This window comes from Mycena indigotica (genome assembly GCF_014461135.1).
Source record: "Mycena indigotica strain 171206Taipei chromosome Unknown Mind.scaff0013, whole genome shotgun sequence".
In the NCBI taxonomy this organism is placed as follows: Eukaryota; Fungi; Basidiomycota; class Agaricomycetes; order Agaricales; family Mycenaceae; genus Mycena; species Mycena indigotica.
Window position 1 is genome coordinate 402,126 of NW_023503012.1, and position 18,363 is coordinate 420,488.

The 18,363-nt window shown below is 55.3% G+C and overlaps 5 protein-coding genes across 5 annotated transcripts; 4 read left to right on the top strand and 1 right to left on the bottom strand.

Moving 5' to 3' along the window:
- Window positions 1-2,953: 2,953 nt before the first annotated feature.
- On the top strand, window positions 2,954-3,370 carry MIND_01261800 (Hydrophobin 2; the record flags this gene model as incomplete). Its single annotated transcript, XM_037369101.1, has 3 exons — window positions 2,954-2,989; window positions 3,038-3,231; window positions 3,286-3,370. The coding sequence occupies 3 exons, from the start codon at window positions 2,954-2,956 to the stop codon at window positions 3,368-3,370; spliced, it is 315 nt and encodes a 104-aa protein (XP_037214307.1).
- Window positions 3,371-4,609: 1,239 nt separating this feature from the next.
- Window positions 4,610-5,028, bottom strand: MIND_01261900 (Hydrophobin 2; the record flags this gene model as incomplete). The annotated part of the gene is made up of 3 exons (XM_037369102.1): window positions 4,610-4,694; window positions 4,743-4,936; window positions 4,993-5,028. The coding sequence occupies 3 exons, from the start codon at window positions 5,026-5,028 to the stop codon at window positions 4,610-4,612; spliced, it is 315 nt and encodes a 104-aa protein (XP_037214308.1).
- A 2,646-nt stretch (window positions 5,029-7,674) lies between these two features.
- Window positions 7,675-8,164, top strand: MIND_01262000 (Hydrophobin 2; the record flags this gene model as incomplete). The annotated part of the gene is made up of 3 exons (XM_037369103.1): window positions 7,675-7,773; window positions 7,826-8,025; window positions 8,080-8,164. Exons 1-3 carry the CDS (start codon window positions 7,738-7,740, stop codon window positions 8,162-8,164), a joined length of 321 nt encoding a protein of 106 aa, XP_037214309.1. The 5' UTR covers window positions 7,675-7,737.
- Window positions 8,165-8,324: 160 nt separating this feature from the next.
- On the top strand, window positions 8,325-9,923 carry MIND_01262100 (Fe2OG dioxygenase domain-containing protein; the record flags this gene model as incomplete). The annotated part of the gene is made up of 3 exons (XM_037369104.1): window positions 8,325-8,497; window positions 8,548-8,825; window positions 8,872-9,923. The coding sequence occupies exons 1-3, from the start codon at window positions 8,340-8,342 to the stop codon at window positions 9,921-9,923; spliced, it is 1,488 nt and encodes a 495-aa protein (XP_037214310.1). The 5' UTR covers window positions 8,325-8,339.
- Window positions 9,924-10,275: 352 nt separating this feature from the next.
- Window positions 10,276-11,882, top strand: MIND_01262200 (Fe2OG dioxygenase domain-containing protein; the record flags this gene model as incomplete). The annotated part of the gene is made up of 3 exons (XM_037369105.1): window positions 10,276-10,421; window positions 10,479-10,803; window positions 10,860-11,882. 3 exons carry the CDS (start codon window positions 10,276-10,278, stop codon window positions 11,880-11,882), a joined length of 1,494 nt encoding a protein of 497 aa, XP_037214311.1.
- Window positions 11,883-18,363: the final 6,481 nt, after the last annotated feature.

Genomic DNA, 18,363 nt, shown 5'->3' on the forward strand with positions numbered 1-18,363 from the left:
GCAGCGGCGCTTGGGACGCGTCACAATGCACTGATGGCGCATCGTGATTATGTGATGTCAGTGCTGGGACCACTTTTGCGGCCACGTGGCATGGGGGGAGGACAATGGGGCCTGGTTGCCATGGCGGTGCTTGGTCTGGGTGACCAGGCCGAGGATTAAATAGGTTTGAGTTGTCGAAGACGGAGCTGAAGCTGGTGAAGAAGGGCTGAAAAGTGTCGCGAGCGCTGAAGCAGTTGCCAAGACTCAAGAGGAAGAGTTCAGCGCGGACTTTGAAGTAAGACCTATGGGTGGAAGCTGTCTCCCCCAGCTAGCACATAGCGTCCGCGGTCGTGGGTGTCCCCTTCGTTGTCGTCATCGCGAGTGGCAAGAAAAAATGATGTCGCATCACCCGTTCATCCGATTCGATCGATATCAGAGTTTCGGACATTTCGCCCGACCTGAGCGTCTCCACAAGATCTGGCGCCGAGCTACTTAGTAGATATTTCATGCCACGAGCAATAGTCATCTCACTTAGCATTCCGCGCCCCAGCCAGTCCGCAGAATGATAAGGTCCGTATTCCAAATACTTACGCCTACCCTGCCTCGAACCCGCGACGCTGTGGAATGGCGTGATGCTTACGTGGCGCGTTCTTTGCCTCCTGCGCTCATGTCCTTTGCTTTACATGCGCGCTGTCTCTTCCGTCGGCGCCACGGTCATGCATTACAGGGCGCTTCTATGCTGACCGTGAGTTCGTCGCGGGTCGGTGTCACTGTGTCAGGGACTCAGTGTGGAGTGGGACGACTGGACTCCAAGTTGGCCTTGTGGCCGCTGTGCGTGTTCTAGGGCGTGGGCGGGAAAGTCCGGTGAGCGAGTCGTTACTTTTACTTTCCATGGGAGTCGTTGAACGCTTCAGTTCAAGTGGTCCAACTTCTGTTATCGATATCGCCATTGAATAAACAGGAAGACGTGTTCAGACGCGAATACTGCCTGCGCGGTCAGGCACTCATCTTCTCTGTCGGGCCCATTGTCTGTACTGACTGCCGTCGGGCGAATCGGGACAAGCGGACACCGTGGTGTCATCACAGTAGCGGCCATTTCTATTCGTTCTACTGGTCCAATCCGCGGCAACCTCGAATTCCTGCTACTTGACATCGGGAATGCTTCCTGTCCTGCGCCGTTCAATGCAGCCACCTGTTCAACAGCGCGTCTACGTTCCCCAACTCCTTGTTTCTAGAATTTACTATCGCCAGCTGCGCGAAACACGATAAAATCCTGCCCCTCCCTCCCCAATCCTTACTCCAACCAACCACCGTTGCAGTAAACCCTCAGAAACACCATGTTCGCCAAGCTCACTGCCCTCTTTGCGCTCGCTGTAGGCCTCATTCTCGCTGGAACAACTCTTCTTCAACTGACAATCCATAGACCCTTGCTGCCGCCACCACGCCCACCTCGCCGCAGTGTTGCAACAGCGTCGTGAGCTCGACGAGCGCCGCCGCATCCGCTGTCGCTGCCATTGTCGGCGTTGACCTCACCGGCCTCAACGTCCCGGTCGGCCTCAGCTGCTCACCCATCACCATCGGTGGAAACAATTGGTCGGTCCCGATTTGCAAGTGCAGGATCAATGTGCTAAGTAATTTCACAGCGCCCGCCTGAGTGTCATCTGCGAGCCCCCGAAGGCGGAGTGGGCCGGGCTCATCGCGCTCAACTGCCTCCCTATCACTGCCTAAACAAGTCGCTACTGTTTGTAATGGCTTGTCGGAAAAATCCAGTGTGCAGTTTTTCCTACTACTTAGTTGGTTGCGTGTCTGGTCGCTTGGTGCCTAATAGAGGGATGTATATTTAAATTGTTCAAGTTCGCGTGCAGGAGATTTCCTTCTCAGTCCCTCAAGCAACGGCTCGGAGAAAGTTCTGCGTTAACAAAGAATTTATCGTGGAGGCATCGTAATGGAGCATATTACTAGTCTAGTAGTAGTGTCGTCCGAGATGTCCTGATAGCATAACTTTGGATTAAGCGCCTGCCCGCACCGGTATTCGAACGTGGGTCCTTTCAATGCTTGTATCGATTGATCAGCATGATGACGCGCACTCTTCTTTCCTCTTTCTCTCATGTCGCTGTCCTGCCTGTGTCAACCCTCCCCCTAGTTTCACCGACGCGCCGATGCTTCGATATACGAGTACAGCGACGTCATCCCACCGCATTCGACCGAATGCCTTTAGCGGGTGTGCGTTCCCTGTACCTTGTGGAAGGGGAGAGCGTGTGTTGAGTCGTTGCGGCCCCGAGAGCGTTGGACGTGATGCATGGGATGGGTTGAACGCGCTGGTTGACATCGGAGGGACACTCGTGAGTGACAATAATGACTTTTTCCAGTCCTGACTGCTGAGCGAATTATACAGAATTCCAGTGCTTCGTTACCTTCCGAGGAAACAAGAGCCATGAGAGACGCCAACATGTCCACCGATAGATGTGTTCTACGGCGCCTAGGAGCATCAGAGGGAAACTTGTGAGTGACATTAATGACTTCTTACAAGTGCTGACTTCTGAGCAGGTCGTCACGAGAATTCGAGTGCTTCGTTGCGAGCAACTTGCGACGTTGCCTCGTTGGGAAACAAGAGCCATGGGAGCCGTTGAGAGGCGCCAGCATTTCCTCCCATAGATTCCCAATCTTTGTGTTACACCGTCGGGCGACACAGAAATCCACCCATTCATTGGACAGTTGGCACTGTTCATTCACTTCTTATTGGCTGTCTCCCACCAATTCCGCGGCACTTCCTCAACTCATCATGGCAGCAGGAATGCTCGCTCCTCTGCGACATGCACGTCCAACCAGCCACCGACGTCATCTCGCGCGGAATACAACTCAGCGAATAAGCAAGCCCCTTATCGCTATGCGGAATGGGATAAAAGGCGACGCTGCTCTCTGCCATTCCTCACTCCAACCACCCACCAGTTGAAGTAAACACTCCCAGACAAACATGTTCTCCAAGTTCGCTGCTCTCTTCGCTCTTGCTGTAAGGCTTCTTCCACGCACCCACTGATAATTTACTCATCGTCGACAGACCCTTGCCGCCGCCGCTCCCTGGGACACTCCCCCAGTCACTCCCCCAACCTCGCCCCAGTGCTGCACGAGCGTTCAGAGCTCCACCAGCAGCGCCGTTAGCGCCGTCGCTGCCCTTCTTGGGCTCGACCTCAGCGGCCTCAATGTCCCCATCGGCTTGGGCTGCTCGCCCATCACTGTGGTCGGAAACAACTGGTACGTGCGCTGAGATGCAGTGTTGGGTATCATCACACTCATCTTGACTTGTAGCGGCAACACAACCGTTGTATGCGATGCTCCGCAGAAGGAATGGGGTGGCTTGATTGCGATTAACTGCATCCCTATCACTTTGTGAGATGTGCTATGGGTTAATACTAGGTCTTTTCATGTTGAATCAATCTTGCTTCACATTGACTTCCTTCCGTCTCCTTGCTGCTCACTTGATTGGGTCGGACAATTCCTTATGACTTGAACTACCGTGATCTTGCCAGCAGTATCGAACTTGGTCTGGGACTGGACTCTTTTGTGGAACTTCGAAGTATATGTACGTGGCGTAAACAATATGTGGTTGATGAAGGAAAGATGTGTATGCGTGCGCACACTGGCAGGAGAGCGACCAGAGCGCTTGGTGTGGGGGCCGGCACGGCGGCACCCATCATGAGTAAATCTGACCGCTATGTTTGATGTTTGGCCACGATCGTCCCACACGGCGCAGCACGCTCGAGTGCAACTCGCGTCAAGGGTATAACGGTGCTCACCCTGCCTACCTTATTGTCGGTCTCCGGTAAATCGTAGCACGGAGGAGGGTCGAATCATCTGCAGTGGTCTTGGTGGAGTTGTCAGTTGTTCTGCTAACTCCTGTGATTGTGGGTGCTGGATGGATGCTACACGGCAGTGCTGAGCACTCGTTCAAGGCTATGAGGGATGCACATAAGATGCCGGAGGGTGTTTTAATCGCAATCCAATTGCAAGTCGTGAGTCGGGAGTAGCGGTGGTGAATGGAGAAGATCGACGTCGGGGCAGCAGGAGAGACGGTAGAATGACTTACTGAGAGCCATATCTCATCGACCAATCTGCCCGCCCAAGAGCCCCAGATGTTGCCGACGGTCCAGGCGAACCGGCCCGCCCACGCCGTAAGAGAAATAAAGCGGACTCACTCGACATTGCGGTTCGTGCTGAGCCAAAGATGACCTTGACTGAGGGGTACCGGGAGGAGTTGTATGAGCGTAATTCTTTGCTTCCTCTCGCACCTTTTAAGCATCTCATATGAGTCGCTCGGCACGTCAATACGTGACATGCCGCGACGTGCCGCGCCACTTGATCAACGTGCCAGACGTTCAGCGCGGCCAATCGCAGCGAGATTCAGGTCATGCCGAACGGCGGCCGCCTTAGCTTCAGCCCGAACGTGATAAAACGCCAGGATTGTCTAATTTTGACGTGTCCGTTCACAAAAGCACCCAATAACATAACTTGACAATAAACTTCAACAAGTCAAATCTCACTGAGCTCGACGACGAAGGAGATACATAGGTTTTCATGCAAGAAGTGGCACTACTAGTATATAGCGGTTACATGGCGCTTTGCTACTCTCTCCTTAGAGGGTGATGGGGATGCAGTTGATGGCAATGAGGCCGCCCCACTGAGCCTCCGGGGCGTCGCAGGTGACCTTGGTACCACCGCTGATGGCGCATCAGAATCATACCAGACGACCGGAGTATGACACATACCAGTTGTTTCCGATGACGGTGATGGGCGAGCAGCCGAGGCCAATGGGAACGTTGATGCCGGTCAGGTCGAGGCCCACAAGGGCGGCGACAGCAGAGACAGCGCTGCTAGTAGAGCTCTGCACGCTGTTGCAGCACTGAGGAGAGGTGGGGGGAGTGACCGGGGGTGGGGGAGTCCCAGTGGCGGCAGCAAGGGTCTGGAGAAGAGACATTGAAGTCAGCACGGTGAAATGACAACCAATAAAAGGCCTACAGCGAGAGCGAAGAGGGCAGCGAGTTTGGAGAACATGTTGTTCGAGTGGTTACTTCAACTGGTGGGTGGTTGGAGTGAAGATTTGGGACGAGTCCAGATGGCTTTTATTCTTTCTTGCTTTGCTCAGCAGGGGTTTATGACGGAGCAGATGAGGACAAGAAAGACCGAAGGCTAGCGTAAAATTGGTGTGGAGCCTGTCCTTCTGAACGACGAATGCCCTCTGTTTAGGAACGGAATGGGGCAAACCCATATGGAACATATTGCATTGCTTGCACAAGGGGGCACACAAAACGTCCGGGTGGAGCTCCAACATGGGCAGGATCGTCAGAAAGTGACATCGGAAACAGGACGCAGTTCAAACTGGACAGGTCAAGATAGATACGGAAGTGAGGTTGAACGTGAACATGTTCTAGAAAAAGTTATCTTTTGAGTACCGCGGGCGCTTACGCAGCCCGAGGCCCTGCTAGTGGAGAGACTCGAGATCGAGGGGCTGTTGTGACCGTTTCTGGTGAGCGGCGACCGCTGAGCGATGCAGTAAACATTTTTGACGTCAAGAAATAGCAGTCAGCGATCTCCACACTGTCGACTCGGAGACGCCGCGGAGGTGTAAGTTAGGAGCACAGTTCAGTTCTAGTATTCCGATCGAATGTGCGCCAAGGACAATTTTGGACAACGATCTGTCCATTTGCGGTAAAAGAACGGTGAGCACTTCGTTACCCTGATAAGTCGAGCAGCTCGGCCGCAAACTTCCGCGGCCTGCCGCAGCGTGCAAGATATTTTGTCCAAGAGTATTGTGAGTTATGGTCGAGGAGCTGTAGCAGGCCCGAGCTGAAGTTAGTAGGGGAAACAGCACAGAGTCGACGCTCATACGCACTTTGACTGTTGCTCCAAACCTATCGGCTGCAATCCTGGTTCAACTCCGACTTCGAGTTTGTATACAATCGGTGACCTTCGCGCCTTCGATGGGGAATAATGACAGTTCTGAATTCGTTTAAGACCGCCCGAATCACAATGCTGCAACGGTCATAGCTCTGAAAACCGCACGAGATGCCAGGGAAGGCCAACACGGTTTCCCACTCCACACACCAGAATACGCGACGTTCAAACTTCAAGCAAGTCAAAGGCGAAGTTCTTGTGGGAAGAAGGAGGCCATCAACGGGTGTCCGATTGAGGCGACGTTGCGGGGGGGAAGCGAACCTGGGGAGTGGGGACCTCAGCCACAGACGCCGTCATGAGAGGGAAGGACAAGAAGGATCATTAGTGTTGCCGTCGGTGCGATGTTGGACCGCCAAACCACTCGGATCGACAAACGAGTTGGTCAACTCGGACTCACGAGTCAAGCCGAGTGGTGCACCGCGGTGTGACCGGTCTAAGGCGGTCTACGCCAGCACGTCTGATGTTACGCTGATGTCTGCAAGGACCACACAACACTGTGACAACATGTCAAATGCCGAACATTCGGCATTTGTCCATGATGGTGGTGATCATATCACAGCGATCAAAGTCTTCTACATACCAGCTCTTATTGAATGCTGCCCAAGATTTTTGCACAATTAATGTCTGAAGGCAAAGTCAAGGCAAATTTCAGTCAAATTTTGGCCCTTTGTACCATCGTACTACTCCAATCGAATACTCTCTGTTTGCGCACGTGCAAACAGCTGTCAACTCGATTGACACCGATGTGAGCCGGTGCGTAACTCGTGCCAACTCGTCGGATCGAGGTGAAACGAGTGGGACGCACCGCATCGGCTCAACTCGCACCGCGGCAACACTAAGGATCATGCATGACGTGGGATCCGTCACGTCGCGTGGATCATCATGATACCACATCAATATTAATTTACCCAGCAAGTAAGTCGTGGACGGTCAAGTTGTGCGCAGGGGAAAGAAGTTATGCTGATTTTTTGTGCGGCCAATTGCAATAAGGATTGCAGGAATATTCGGTCTGCCACCCGAATTCGGACCCAGGCTGATTTGAGTGATAGATGATTGATCCCAATCAACGATGACGTGTGGTCAACCTTCTTTCCTCCTTCTCTCATGTCGGCGCTCGTCCTGCCTTCCTGCTGTCCTCTACGCCCCGGCGGGCGGCTGTTCCAAGTACAACGACGTCATCCCATACAGCGTTCGACTTCGAGTGTTTGCCTTTGACGGGTATTCGTTCCCTGTACCTTGTGGAGTGCGAGAAGGCGTTGGACTTGCGCGGTTCCGACAACGGTGGACGTTGTAAATGCAATGGATCAGAAGCACAGGCATAGTGTCTGGTGCCATAGGAGGTGTAAACCGGTATGTGCTCATAACATAACAGGAAGAACTGCGTATTCATGATTTCCTGAGCCTCGCTTTTCCTTGAACAACTTTCAATCCACCACGAAGCTTTTCCATCGACTCTGACTCTCTTGCCCAAGTCTCATAGGTGTCGGAGGACTCTCCCCGTAGGCGGAACCCAATAGATCACATTCATTCGACAGTTGCTGTTCATTGCCTTCAAGTTGTCATCGGTTGCCTTCCACCGATTCCGAGGCAGATTTTCAAAGCCCGCTGGCAGCGAGAATGTTGACTGCTCTGCGATCCAGCCACCGACGTCATCTCCGCGTTTTTTTTTGCAGAAATTCAAGCACAACCCTGGATATCCGGTTCTTGATGGCATCTCTTCCTTGACGCAGAATAGGATAAAAGGCGGCCCTGTTATTCCCCATCCCTCACTCCAACCACCCACCAGTTGAAGTAAACACTCGAACAAACATGTTCTCCAAATTTGCTGCTCTCTTCGCTCTCGCTGTAGGTCCCTTTATTGGTTGCCTCTCACTGCGCTGACTTGCCTCTTCTGCAGACCCTTGCTGCCGCCACCCCGACCGGGAACCCACCGCCCCCAGTCACTCCCCCTACCTCGCCCCAGTGCTGCAACAGTGTGCAGAGCTCAACCAGCAGTGCTGTCTCCGCCGTTGCCGCCCTCGTTGGCCTCGACCTCACCGGTATCAACGTCCCCATCGGTTTGGGCTGCTCGCCCATCACCGTCGTTGGCAACAACTGGTAATTTCTTCCTCCTTCGATTGTCGTCGCCCACAATGCTGATGCGCCGTTCAGTGGTGGCACCACGGTCACTTGCGACGCGCCGGAGGTTCAGTGGGGCGGTCTCATTGCAATCAACTGCATTCCTATCACTCTTTAAGTACCTGTGTAACTGTGCCCATTGTAACACAGATTGGATTCCTTTCAAACTTTGTGCTATGTTTCTTTCTGTTCAGACTGTTCCCACACGAAGTTATACCGCATAAATTACCAATCAGATCAGCGTGTCATGACTCATGATGCCGTGACTCCTTCCTCTTCTCCTAACGTCCACGATGCCGGGAACGTGGACCGTCGCTGACCACGTCGAGCTGCTCCGGCGGTCGCTCAAGACCGCTGTCCCATACACGAGTGGCGTGCAGGCCGTGCGGAAGGAGGACCTGAGGCTGTTCTATTGCAGCCCTGAGGGGGAAAATCTCAAGGGAACGGCACGGTGAGTCAATTCTCTGTTCTTAACTGCCCTAACCTTGTGCGAAACGGAAGATATATCGACTTTGGCGAGGGAAACTCGGAAGAATCGCTCGCGCTACTGGCTGGCGCGTGTCAGAAGGCGAAATTTGGGTCGGAGGAGGCGCAGGGGGATGTGCTGGACGAGGACTACCGCAAGGCGGGGAAGATTGATGTCGAGGATTTCTTGGTGCGGCTGGACGCGGCGGAGGCGGGTATTCTGGATGCAGTTGCGGCGGAGTTGCTGCCTCCGACTCATGATGACATGGAGGAAAAGGTCTTGAGGGCGGAGATGTATAAGCTGAACGTTTATGGTGCGTCCTTGCAAGTGAATTCTGCTGACGCTGACTGGAACCATAGGCCCCGGGTCATTCTTCAAGGCCCACAAGGACACGCCTCGAGGAGACAACATGCTTGGCTCGCTTGTTGTCGTTTTGCCGACGCAGCATGAAGGCGGCGCGCTGACCCTCTCACAAAACGAGTCGACATGGGTCTTTGACTCCGCCAGCCAGCTGCAAGCCCACTCAGGCTCAGGCTCACCTGTTGTCGCGTATATCGCGTTCTTTGGCGACGTAACACACTCCGTCGAGCCCGTCACCTCAGGCTACCGCGTAACGCTCACCTACAACCTCTTCGTCACCACATCACGGTCGACAAAGACAGTCACTCTGCCTCACTCACGCATCGTTCCGCCGCAAGAACTCGCGTGCGAAACGTCGCTCCGCGCGCTGCTGGCAGACTCGGAGTGGTTTCCGAACGGGGGGCATCTGGCATTTGGGCTGACGCATCAGTACCCACTTCCGCGCGATCCCCGCGCGGATCGCAAGTCGTTTATCGACACCGCGTTGCTCAAAGGGTGCGACGCCCGGCTCCGAAACGCGGCGGTGCGGGCCGGGCTCCAGCCACAGGTCCGGCTGATGTATCGGATCCGGGATGAGGAAGGTTATACTTATAGCCGACCCCCGGCGCTTGTTATAATGGACAAGCCAGTGAAGGTGACGCCGGGGGGAATGCATTTTGAATACGAGGATTTTTACGATGGCCCGTCCCTGGATGAGGACATCGAACAGCAGGGCACGGTATTGCAGGAGGTCAATGAGCGGGGGCGGCTGCTGAGAGAGGGAAAGGTCAAAGGGGAAGGAAACGGCGACGACTCGGAGGAGCCCGCGGCGAAACGGCAGAAGTTAAATCACCAGGAGGATGACGGGACCCAGGGGAATGCCGACTTCGCCGGTGAGCTGGTGTGCTGGGTAACCCCGCCGGAGGAGAAGAACAAGGCGGGGAGCGAGTATACTACCCATCTGGGGAATGATTATGGGGAAAGCTTTGTGTATGGGCATGCGGAGCTGTTTGTGAGGATCCCGAAGGTGGGCGAGGAGGGCAGGAGTGTGGTTGAAGCAGATGAGGAGTAGGTGGCTATCGTAATGATATAGCGAGATTAGTCGGTAACTTAGTGTACTTCTGTGATTTCACAGGTAGAGCGTATGTAGAGCTTTCTATTTTCCTCCTGAATGAGGAACCTTCATCGCGCCTCCACTGTTGTGTGCGACGCCCGGGGCCAAGCAGTGGGGCGGTCTCATAATCAACTGCATCCCTATCACTCTTTGAGTAATTTTATACCTGTTGCTGTTGTACGATGGAGAGTGGTGTTGGATTCATCATGAAAGCTATGAATTGTTGACTCCTCCCATGACAAGTCAGAAATTACACATCAAATCAGCGTGTCATGTCATGTTGTGACACCTTCTTCTCCTAACGTCCACGATGCCGGGAACATGGACCGCCGCCGACCACCTCGACTTGCTGAAGACGTCACTGAAGACGTCGATTCCGTATACGAGTGGCGTGCAGAGGGTCAAAAAGGAGGACCTGGTGCTGTTTTACCGCAACGTTGCCGGAGGTACAACACAGTGAGTTGTCCCCTCGAAAATGTGTTTGCGTCAGGCTGAAGCGGTGGGGATGTCCAGCTACATGGACTTTAGCGCAGCCCTGCCAGACGGGGAGCTCGCGCAGCTGGCGGGGGCGTGCGAGAAGGCAACGTTTGGATCGGAGGCGGCGAAAGGGGACGTGCTGGACGAAGGTGTCCGCAAGGCGGGGAAGCTGGATGTGGAGAACTTTGCGGCGCGCTTGGAGGTGAGTGCGATGGGCATTGTTGAGGCAGTGGCGCCGGACTTGCTGGCCGGGTATAACTATGGCCGACGGGCGAAGAAAGAGGGCGAGGATGATGATGAAAAGGACGAAGAGGAGAAGGAGGACGGGAGGGTGCTGAGGGCGGAGCTGTATAAGCTCAATGTTTATGGTGTGTTCCAACATTTTTTTTCTTCTCATGCCTATTTATTTGCTTGAAGGCCCAGGCTCGTTTTTCAAGGCCCACCGTCAAGGACACGCCGCGGGGAGACGACATGATAGGCTCCCTCGTCATCGTCCTCCCTACCAAGCACGAAGGTGGGGCGTTAACACTCTCGCAGGAGGGCTCGACATGGGTCTTTGATTCTGCGAGTCAACTTGAAGCAGATGCTGGCTCGCCTGTTGTCGCATATATTGCTTTCTTCAGCGACGTCACTCACACCGTCGAACCCGTTGTCTCTGGCTACCGTGTCACATTGACGTATAACCTGTTCTTGACTGCTCGTACGCCCGGCACTGCCACCACCCGCATCATCCCGGCGCCCGAACTCAACTGCGAAACATCGCTCCGCGCGCTGCTTGCTGACCCAAAGTGGCTCCCCAACGGTGGCCACCTCGCGTTCGGACTGACACATCAGTACCCGATGCCGCGCCCACGGAATACCTACGATGGCACCTATGATGAATTTGATTACGACGACGACGACGAGCCAATCCCCCGCGTGAAGCTGCCTGTGCTCGACGAAGCGCTGCTGAAGGGCTGCGACGCGCGCCTGCACAACGCGGCGCTCCGGGCCGGTCTGCAACCGCGTGTGCGGCTTATCTATGATATTAATGAATTCGGCTTCGACGGGAAAGAGGCGGTTGTAGTGATGGACGAGCCTGTGGGCGTCGAGGACGTGGCAGACGAGGAGGACCTCAAGAAGGACGACGAGATTCAACGGCAAGGCACGGTTCTGCGGGAGGTCGACGCGGAGGGCAAGCTGAAGCCGGACCCCGAGCCGCCAGTGAAGCGCCGGAGACTGTGGGACGGAGAAGAGTCGGAGGATGACGGAGAGGGTGACTGGGAGCCTGTGTATTGGGTCACTCCGCGCGCGGGCCGCAACCAGACCGAGAGCTCGTACGGCGGGTATCTGGGGAACAACTTTGGCCAGCAGTGCGTTTATGGGCATGCAGAGCTATTTGTGAGGATTCCGAAGGTGGGTGAGGAGGGTAGGAGTGTGGTTGAAGCAGATGAGCAGTAGGTCGTATTGTACAGTTGGTTTAGTCGATTACTTACTATACTCCTGTCATTTTACAGGTAGTGGTAGTGTAGAGCATTCTATTGAGTCAAGTATTTCCTTAATTAAATACTACTACGCTTGCGACATCACTTCCAATGGGAATAAGCCATCGTGTATGACTAGTTAATCTCAGGACTTCCGGCTTCGTAAAGCAAGGTGATAATCGGAATAACAAGTGTAAATAATGTCCATGTGGTATCTACAAAGTCCAAAAAGAAGACCTGGCAATCAATCGTCGCCATCCGCATACTTGCTCTCCTCCACAGACACGTGCACATAACGCGGCTTCCCGGCCGTCGTCGGCGTACCCCGCAGCCGCAGCCCACCGCGGACAAGCTTGAAAACGGAGAGCGCGATGAGAACGAGCAGCAGCGCAACGTTCGTCGCAAGCAGCGCGATGATAACCGGGGCGTACTTCACCCAGCCCGCATTCCCGTCATTGTCGTCTGAGAGAGCGGCGGCGACTTTGGGCTTGGGGCCAGTTGGCGCACACGAACAAGTGTCTGACGTCTTGTTGGAGTCATCGGTTTTGGACTTGGATTTCGAGTCGTCTGCCGCGCCTTGCTTTTTGTCGCCGCTGGAGTTGGCACCTTGCTTCTTGCTCGCACCGGCGCCTTCTTTCTTGTCTGACGCGTTGGCGCCCTTCTGATTGTCGGAGGAAGCCCCTTGTTTCTTGCCCGCATTGGGGTTGGCGCCGGCTTTCGACTCTGATGCGGAACCGGCAGCTTTCTCCTTGGAGTCAGCGCCAGCCTTCTCCTTCGCCGCCTCGCTTGCCGCCACCTTCGTTCCCGCCAACGCGCTTTTGACCAGCACGTCCGGCTCCCGCTTCTCAAACAGGCGAATCAGTTCGGCCGGCAAGAGCTCCGGCGCGGCGGCCTCGGCGAGCTTCGCCTTTCGCACGGCCAAAAAGTCTTGTGTCGCGTCCCACTCGTTGGTCTGGGTGAGAAACTGCACATACGGCTTGGTGTTCACGCCTTCCTTGTCCCCAAACGAGAACACGGTGTAGATGTTGCGGAGGAAGGTGTCGCCGAGGACCGCGTCGGTGTTGCTGCTCATAATCGTGCCCCCGTTCGTGACAGTGCCAACGCAGATGGAGTACTGCTTCCCGTCAGGCCCCGCCATGGTGTACAGGTCCGTCAGGTCGAGAGGGTGGAGGGGGTAAGGCTGGCCACTGTAACCGTGATCAGAACAAAAAATGAAATGAAATGGATAGAGGACACGCACTTGAACGAAAAGCTGACGCTCACTGGAGTGTTGCAGGGCACGACCCAAACGTCGCGGTCGGTACTCCAATGCGTGTTCCTAACCCACCCCGCATTCTTCACGAGGGCCGCGCCAGGGACCCGTGAATAGATCTCATCACGAGCCTCAGGCCGCATCATAATGTTCGTTGTGCCCGTATCGAGCAGAACGACCCTATTACCCGCGGGTGTGCTCGTGCTGCCCGCGCGCCAGTCAATCGAGCCGCCAGATTGCGACACGCCGACGGTGATGCCATCAGACAAAATGCGCCACGTGCGCGCGTTGGGCGGATGGACCGGCCGCTTCGCCATCCACTGCACCTCGCGATAGCGGGTTTCGTAGCGCCCGATGGCGAGCGAGGCCTCCGCCGAGCGCGTCGGATTGCCCTGTCGCGAGAGCGAGAATGCGAAGAAGCGGTTTGCGGCCGGATCCGGCGCGGCATCGAATATTGATGTGAGGACTGATTTGCCGAGAGCGACGCCGTCGTACCCGCCTGCCGTCAATGCACCCGCGATGCCGTACTCCGGGGCGTCGAACCCGAGCCCTACGAGCCCGCAAATTCCGTTCCCGCACTCGTTCAGGCCCTGGTTTTGTGTCACATCAATGAATGCTATCGGGGGTTAATCAGGTATTGAAGGAATGTAAGACAACGCACCCTGTTTCTCAATGACCTTCCCCGCAATGGACACCCGCCCCCAGCCAATGGGCCCACTGATGTACGCGCTCCCGTCGGCATATGCAATCTTGTGCGTGATGCCTGAGCTGTCGAAGTTGGTCGGGAGGATGCCCTCCGGGGGGTCAAGCCACAGGTCTGTACTCCCCGTGTCGAGGATCACGTTGACCAGTTGCTGGCTGCTCGACCCAAGCAGCAGCCGCGCGGTATACTGCACAAGCATGGTCAGTTTAACAGGAGTTGATCAATCAAAGGGGCGACGAACGCGGCGATTGTTGACATTGTCGATCATCTCCCCATCGATCATCATCTTCGCCGACTCAGAGCCCGGCATCGCGTCCAGCGGGCGACGGAACGCCCCAGGCCGCGGTGGACGCGGGGAGTCCGCCATTACGAGCAGCGGCACAGTGGCAAGAAGTGTTGAGAATATAAGCATGTTTGTGTTGTGAAGGTTGCGCAAAAAAAGAGCCCAAGGCGGAGGGAAGTTGAAGAGGAAAGCCGGGGGCGGAAAGGATGGAATTGCGTGCCTTGCAGCCTGAGGACGTTATATAGAACCCCGTGCCAAGCCCAGCGCGCGTTATATATGTCTCCTTGTTGTCGGTATTGCCTCAGAAATGGACGGAGAGGGGCTGGGCGGTGTCTATTAATATGTGTGTAGCGAGAGGGGAGGAATACAAAGGGACAGCCTCGTTCCCTTACAGTTGACACACATATTGATATCGGCAGTGCACAGCCTGCACTGTCGACTTTCGTCTGAGATGCAGGCCCCTTGGAACGAAGGAGGCGACATGGACGTTCGGGAGAAGGTGAAAATACGTACGACATCATGAGGTAAGCTGCCAAGCGACAGCGGCGGCGATCCCCGGATTTGATTATTATCTGATGCCAAACTCACAAGACCCTCGCATGAGCTGCGAGGCAGATATGTCTTCAGCGACTTCCCACATGCCTTCCCTACCCTCCCGCCCGAGCTCCACGCCCGCCTCATTAGCTCCGTTCAACGTTGGCCGGAAGGCACTCCATAAGCCCTTAATTTGAGGCTTCAAAGTTCAAAATCAATTAAGCCTTAAGCCCTTAGTTAAATAGAAGTTCAAGAACTTACTTTTTTAAAAAGGAATTTTTCAGACAGCCCTCTGTGCAGGTACAGATAATAATTGGGCTGACATCATGCTCTTTCCTTTCCATATAAGTACAGCTGGAATTACTGACAAGGGCCTCTGGTGCCTGCGCCGGAGACTGAGACCTTGCTTCACTTTCTATGTATTTTTGATCTGGCTTGTCAGTGTTACAGATTGGTTAATGTTCCAACCAGGCAATGATGTGTAATATTATAAAATTGTAACAAATATATTCTGAAAATAAATTCCCTTTTTGGAAAATATTTGCCCCAGGCTCAAAGCCTGGAATGCAGTTCCAGGATATCAGCAAAACACTACTTAACCTGATATTCAAGTATGTGTAAGGGCAACCCCGGAGGCCTGAGATCAAGGTCCTAGCAGGGGAGGATCCAAAGTGTGAACATTGGTAAGCGAATACAAATGAAGCTGACCTAGCAGGGGAGGATCCAAAGAGAAGAAACTCTGAGGGTCCGCCTGCTAGGGAGCTGACTATATACTGCTTGTCCGTAGCTGCCGCTGCCGGGCACAGAAGGCTTGGGCGGCGTCGCAGGCGAGGTCCCAGGGCGACCGTCGGGAGGGCGTTGACGGATCGGTGATTGTGTGGGCGAGATGGAGGGCCGGACCGGAGATGGAACCGGAGTCGGACCGGAATCGGAGGCGTCTCCGAGGGGCCGAAAGGGAGGTTCCCCTGACATCACCCCCCCTTTGAATGCGGCGTCCCGACGCATAGACCGGAACGGAATCGAGTCGAAGGTCGCAGAGGCGATGTGTCGTGGCTTGCCAGGGTACTTACGATAGAACTCCGCAATTTTCTCCGGGGCGAAGACGCGGTCGAAGCGGACCCATTGGTCGTGCGATGCGTCGTAGCCTTTCCATCTGACGAAGTAGTTCAGCCGTTTATACCTCACCCTTGCGTCCAGGATTTCCTCTACTTCCCACTCCGGAACTCCGTCCTCGAGGTCCGGAGGGGGCTGGTCGTAGCCGGGGCGTCCGTCGAAGGGGTCATCCTGGGCGAGCTCGAGCTTGACGACGGGGAAGACCAGGTGGAGCTTCGAGTAGCGCGGAGGGAGGTCGAGCTTGTAGGCACCTTTGCTGATCTCCGCGACTATCTTGAACGGTCCGAGGCGGCGATGGGAGAACTTTTCCGAGGGGCGAGTCGTCCTGATGTCAGAGGCGTCTAGCCAAACACGGTCGCCAACCTTAAACTCCGGAGACGGAGTCCGTCTCCGGTCGTAGTAGCGCTTGTACTCCTCTTTGGCCTTAGTGAGCGCGGCCTTGGCTTCAGCAACACCGGTGGCGATCCGGTCACGGAACTCGTTCACTGACTCCATGGCGGAACGGACTCCGGGTTCGAAGCCCATGCGGGAGCCGTCCCGTGTCCGTCATGAAGGGGACCTGCTGCGTGGAGGAGTGAACATGGTTGTTGTAGGCGAACTCCGCGGCCGGAATCAGCTCATCCCAGTCGTCCTGCTGGTAGTTGGTGAAGATCCGCAAGTACTGCTCCAGCTCCTGGTTGACGCGCTCTGTCTGACCGTCTGTCTGCGGGTGGTATGCGGTGGACGTGGCGGGCTTGATGCCGATTAGACGCCAAAGTTCTCGGGTGAAGTCCGCGATGAACTGCGAGCCGCGGTCGGAGACGTACTTCTCCGGAGTCCCATGGTGCCGCCAGACATTCCGGTAGTAGAGGCGGGCTGCCCCTACTGCATCGACCGTCGTATGACACTCCGAGAAGTGGGGGCGCTTTCCGAGGGTGTCAACGACGACCATAATCGCGTCGTACCCATGGGCTTCGGGAAGCTCTACGATGAAGTCGACGGAGACGGTATGCCAGCGTCCGGGGCGTTTCCATGGGGTGCAGCTCTCCGTGGGGCAGTCTCCGGAGTGCCTTGGTGCGACAGCACAAGTCACAGGTCGCGACATACCGGCCGATATGGCGAGACATCTGAGGCCACCAGTAGTTCCGGGAGACCAACTCCAGGGTCTTGAAACGACCTGCGTGTCCGGCGACTCGGGTGTCATGGCAGAGCTTGATGATGCGTCTCCGGAGGTCCTTGTCCTTTGGTACGACGATCTTTCCTCGGAAATGGAGAAGACCGCCGGAGACGGCCCACTCGTCAGAACGTGAGGAGCGGGGGCCTCGAGCTTGACCTTGAACCTTAAGAAGTTGCCGGGCCGCTAGTGCGACGGGCTCCTCCAGGTCAGGCTCACCGGAGAGGGCATCACGGATGTCGCGGAGGAGTTCAGAGCCGGGACCGGAAACGGAAACACCCTCGAGTGCGCGGACGTGGAAGAGTTCAGGCCGCAGAAGGACGACATCGGAGTTGTCGGAATCGACTCCGTGGTCGGGTCTCCGGGAGAGGGCGTCAGGCCGACCCATATCGGCCAGGCTTGTGGTGCAGCGTGAAGTCGAACCGGGAGAGGTACAGAGACCACCGGGCCTGTCTCCGGTTGAGGTGCTGCGTCTTCCTGAAGTACTCCAAATTCTTATGGTCAGTCCAAATCTCGACGGGGTGCGCGGCGCCCTCGAGGAAGTGTCTATACTCCTCGAGTGCGCGGATGATCGCGAGCATCTCCTTGTCGTGGATTTCGTGAGTTGCGCTGGACATCATTTAAGCTTTTGGAATAGAATGCTACAGGGTGCCACTTCCCGTCCGGGGCGGATTGTGAAAGAACCGCCCCCGTCGCATAATCAGAGCTGTCCGCCTCGAGTCGGAAAGGCCGTGCGTCGTCCGGAATCGCCAGGACCGGTTCCGAGGTGACCGCGTCCTTAGGGTGGAGCACGGGTCCGGGTCCGGGTCTCAGAAGGCTGACCCTGACCCTGACCCTGACTAACCCTGACCCTTCTGGGTACGGGTCCAACCGGGTCCGGGTTGACCCACGGGTTGCAAACATGGAAGCAGAAGATGTATTTAGGACAATAATTTTGACATAATATACATTTTGCTATATGATATTGGCTCAGATATAGTATATGTAACCTTTTCCTCAAGATTTTGAGCATATTCAATCTGATTTACTTCTATGTCACATGTCACATGAGTGACATGAGTGACATATGATTTTTTTTGTCTTCCAAAAACTGACAAAAATCATGTTTAGATAGGGAATTGTCCCATCACAACAGCTTATTGGACCCTCCGGGTTGACCCTGAAAGGGTCCGGGTTTGGCCGGGTTCAGAAATAGATGTACCCTGACCCTGACCCTGACAGACCCTACCCTGAAACCCTGCGGGTTGACCCTGACCCGTGCTCTACCCTACGCGTCCTTGATCGCTTGGAATGCGGAGGCCTCCGCATCGCCCCAAGTCCATTGCTGGTCCTTCTTGGTGAGCACGAAAAGAGGGCGCGCAAGGGTCGAGAAGTCCCGAATGAACCTGCGGTAGAAGTTAGCGAACCCAAGGAACTGCTG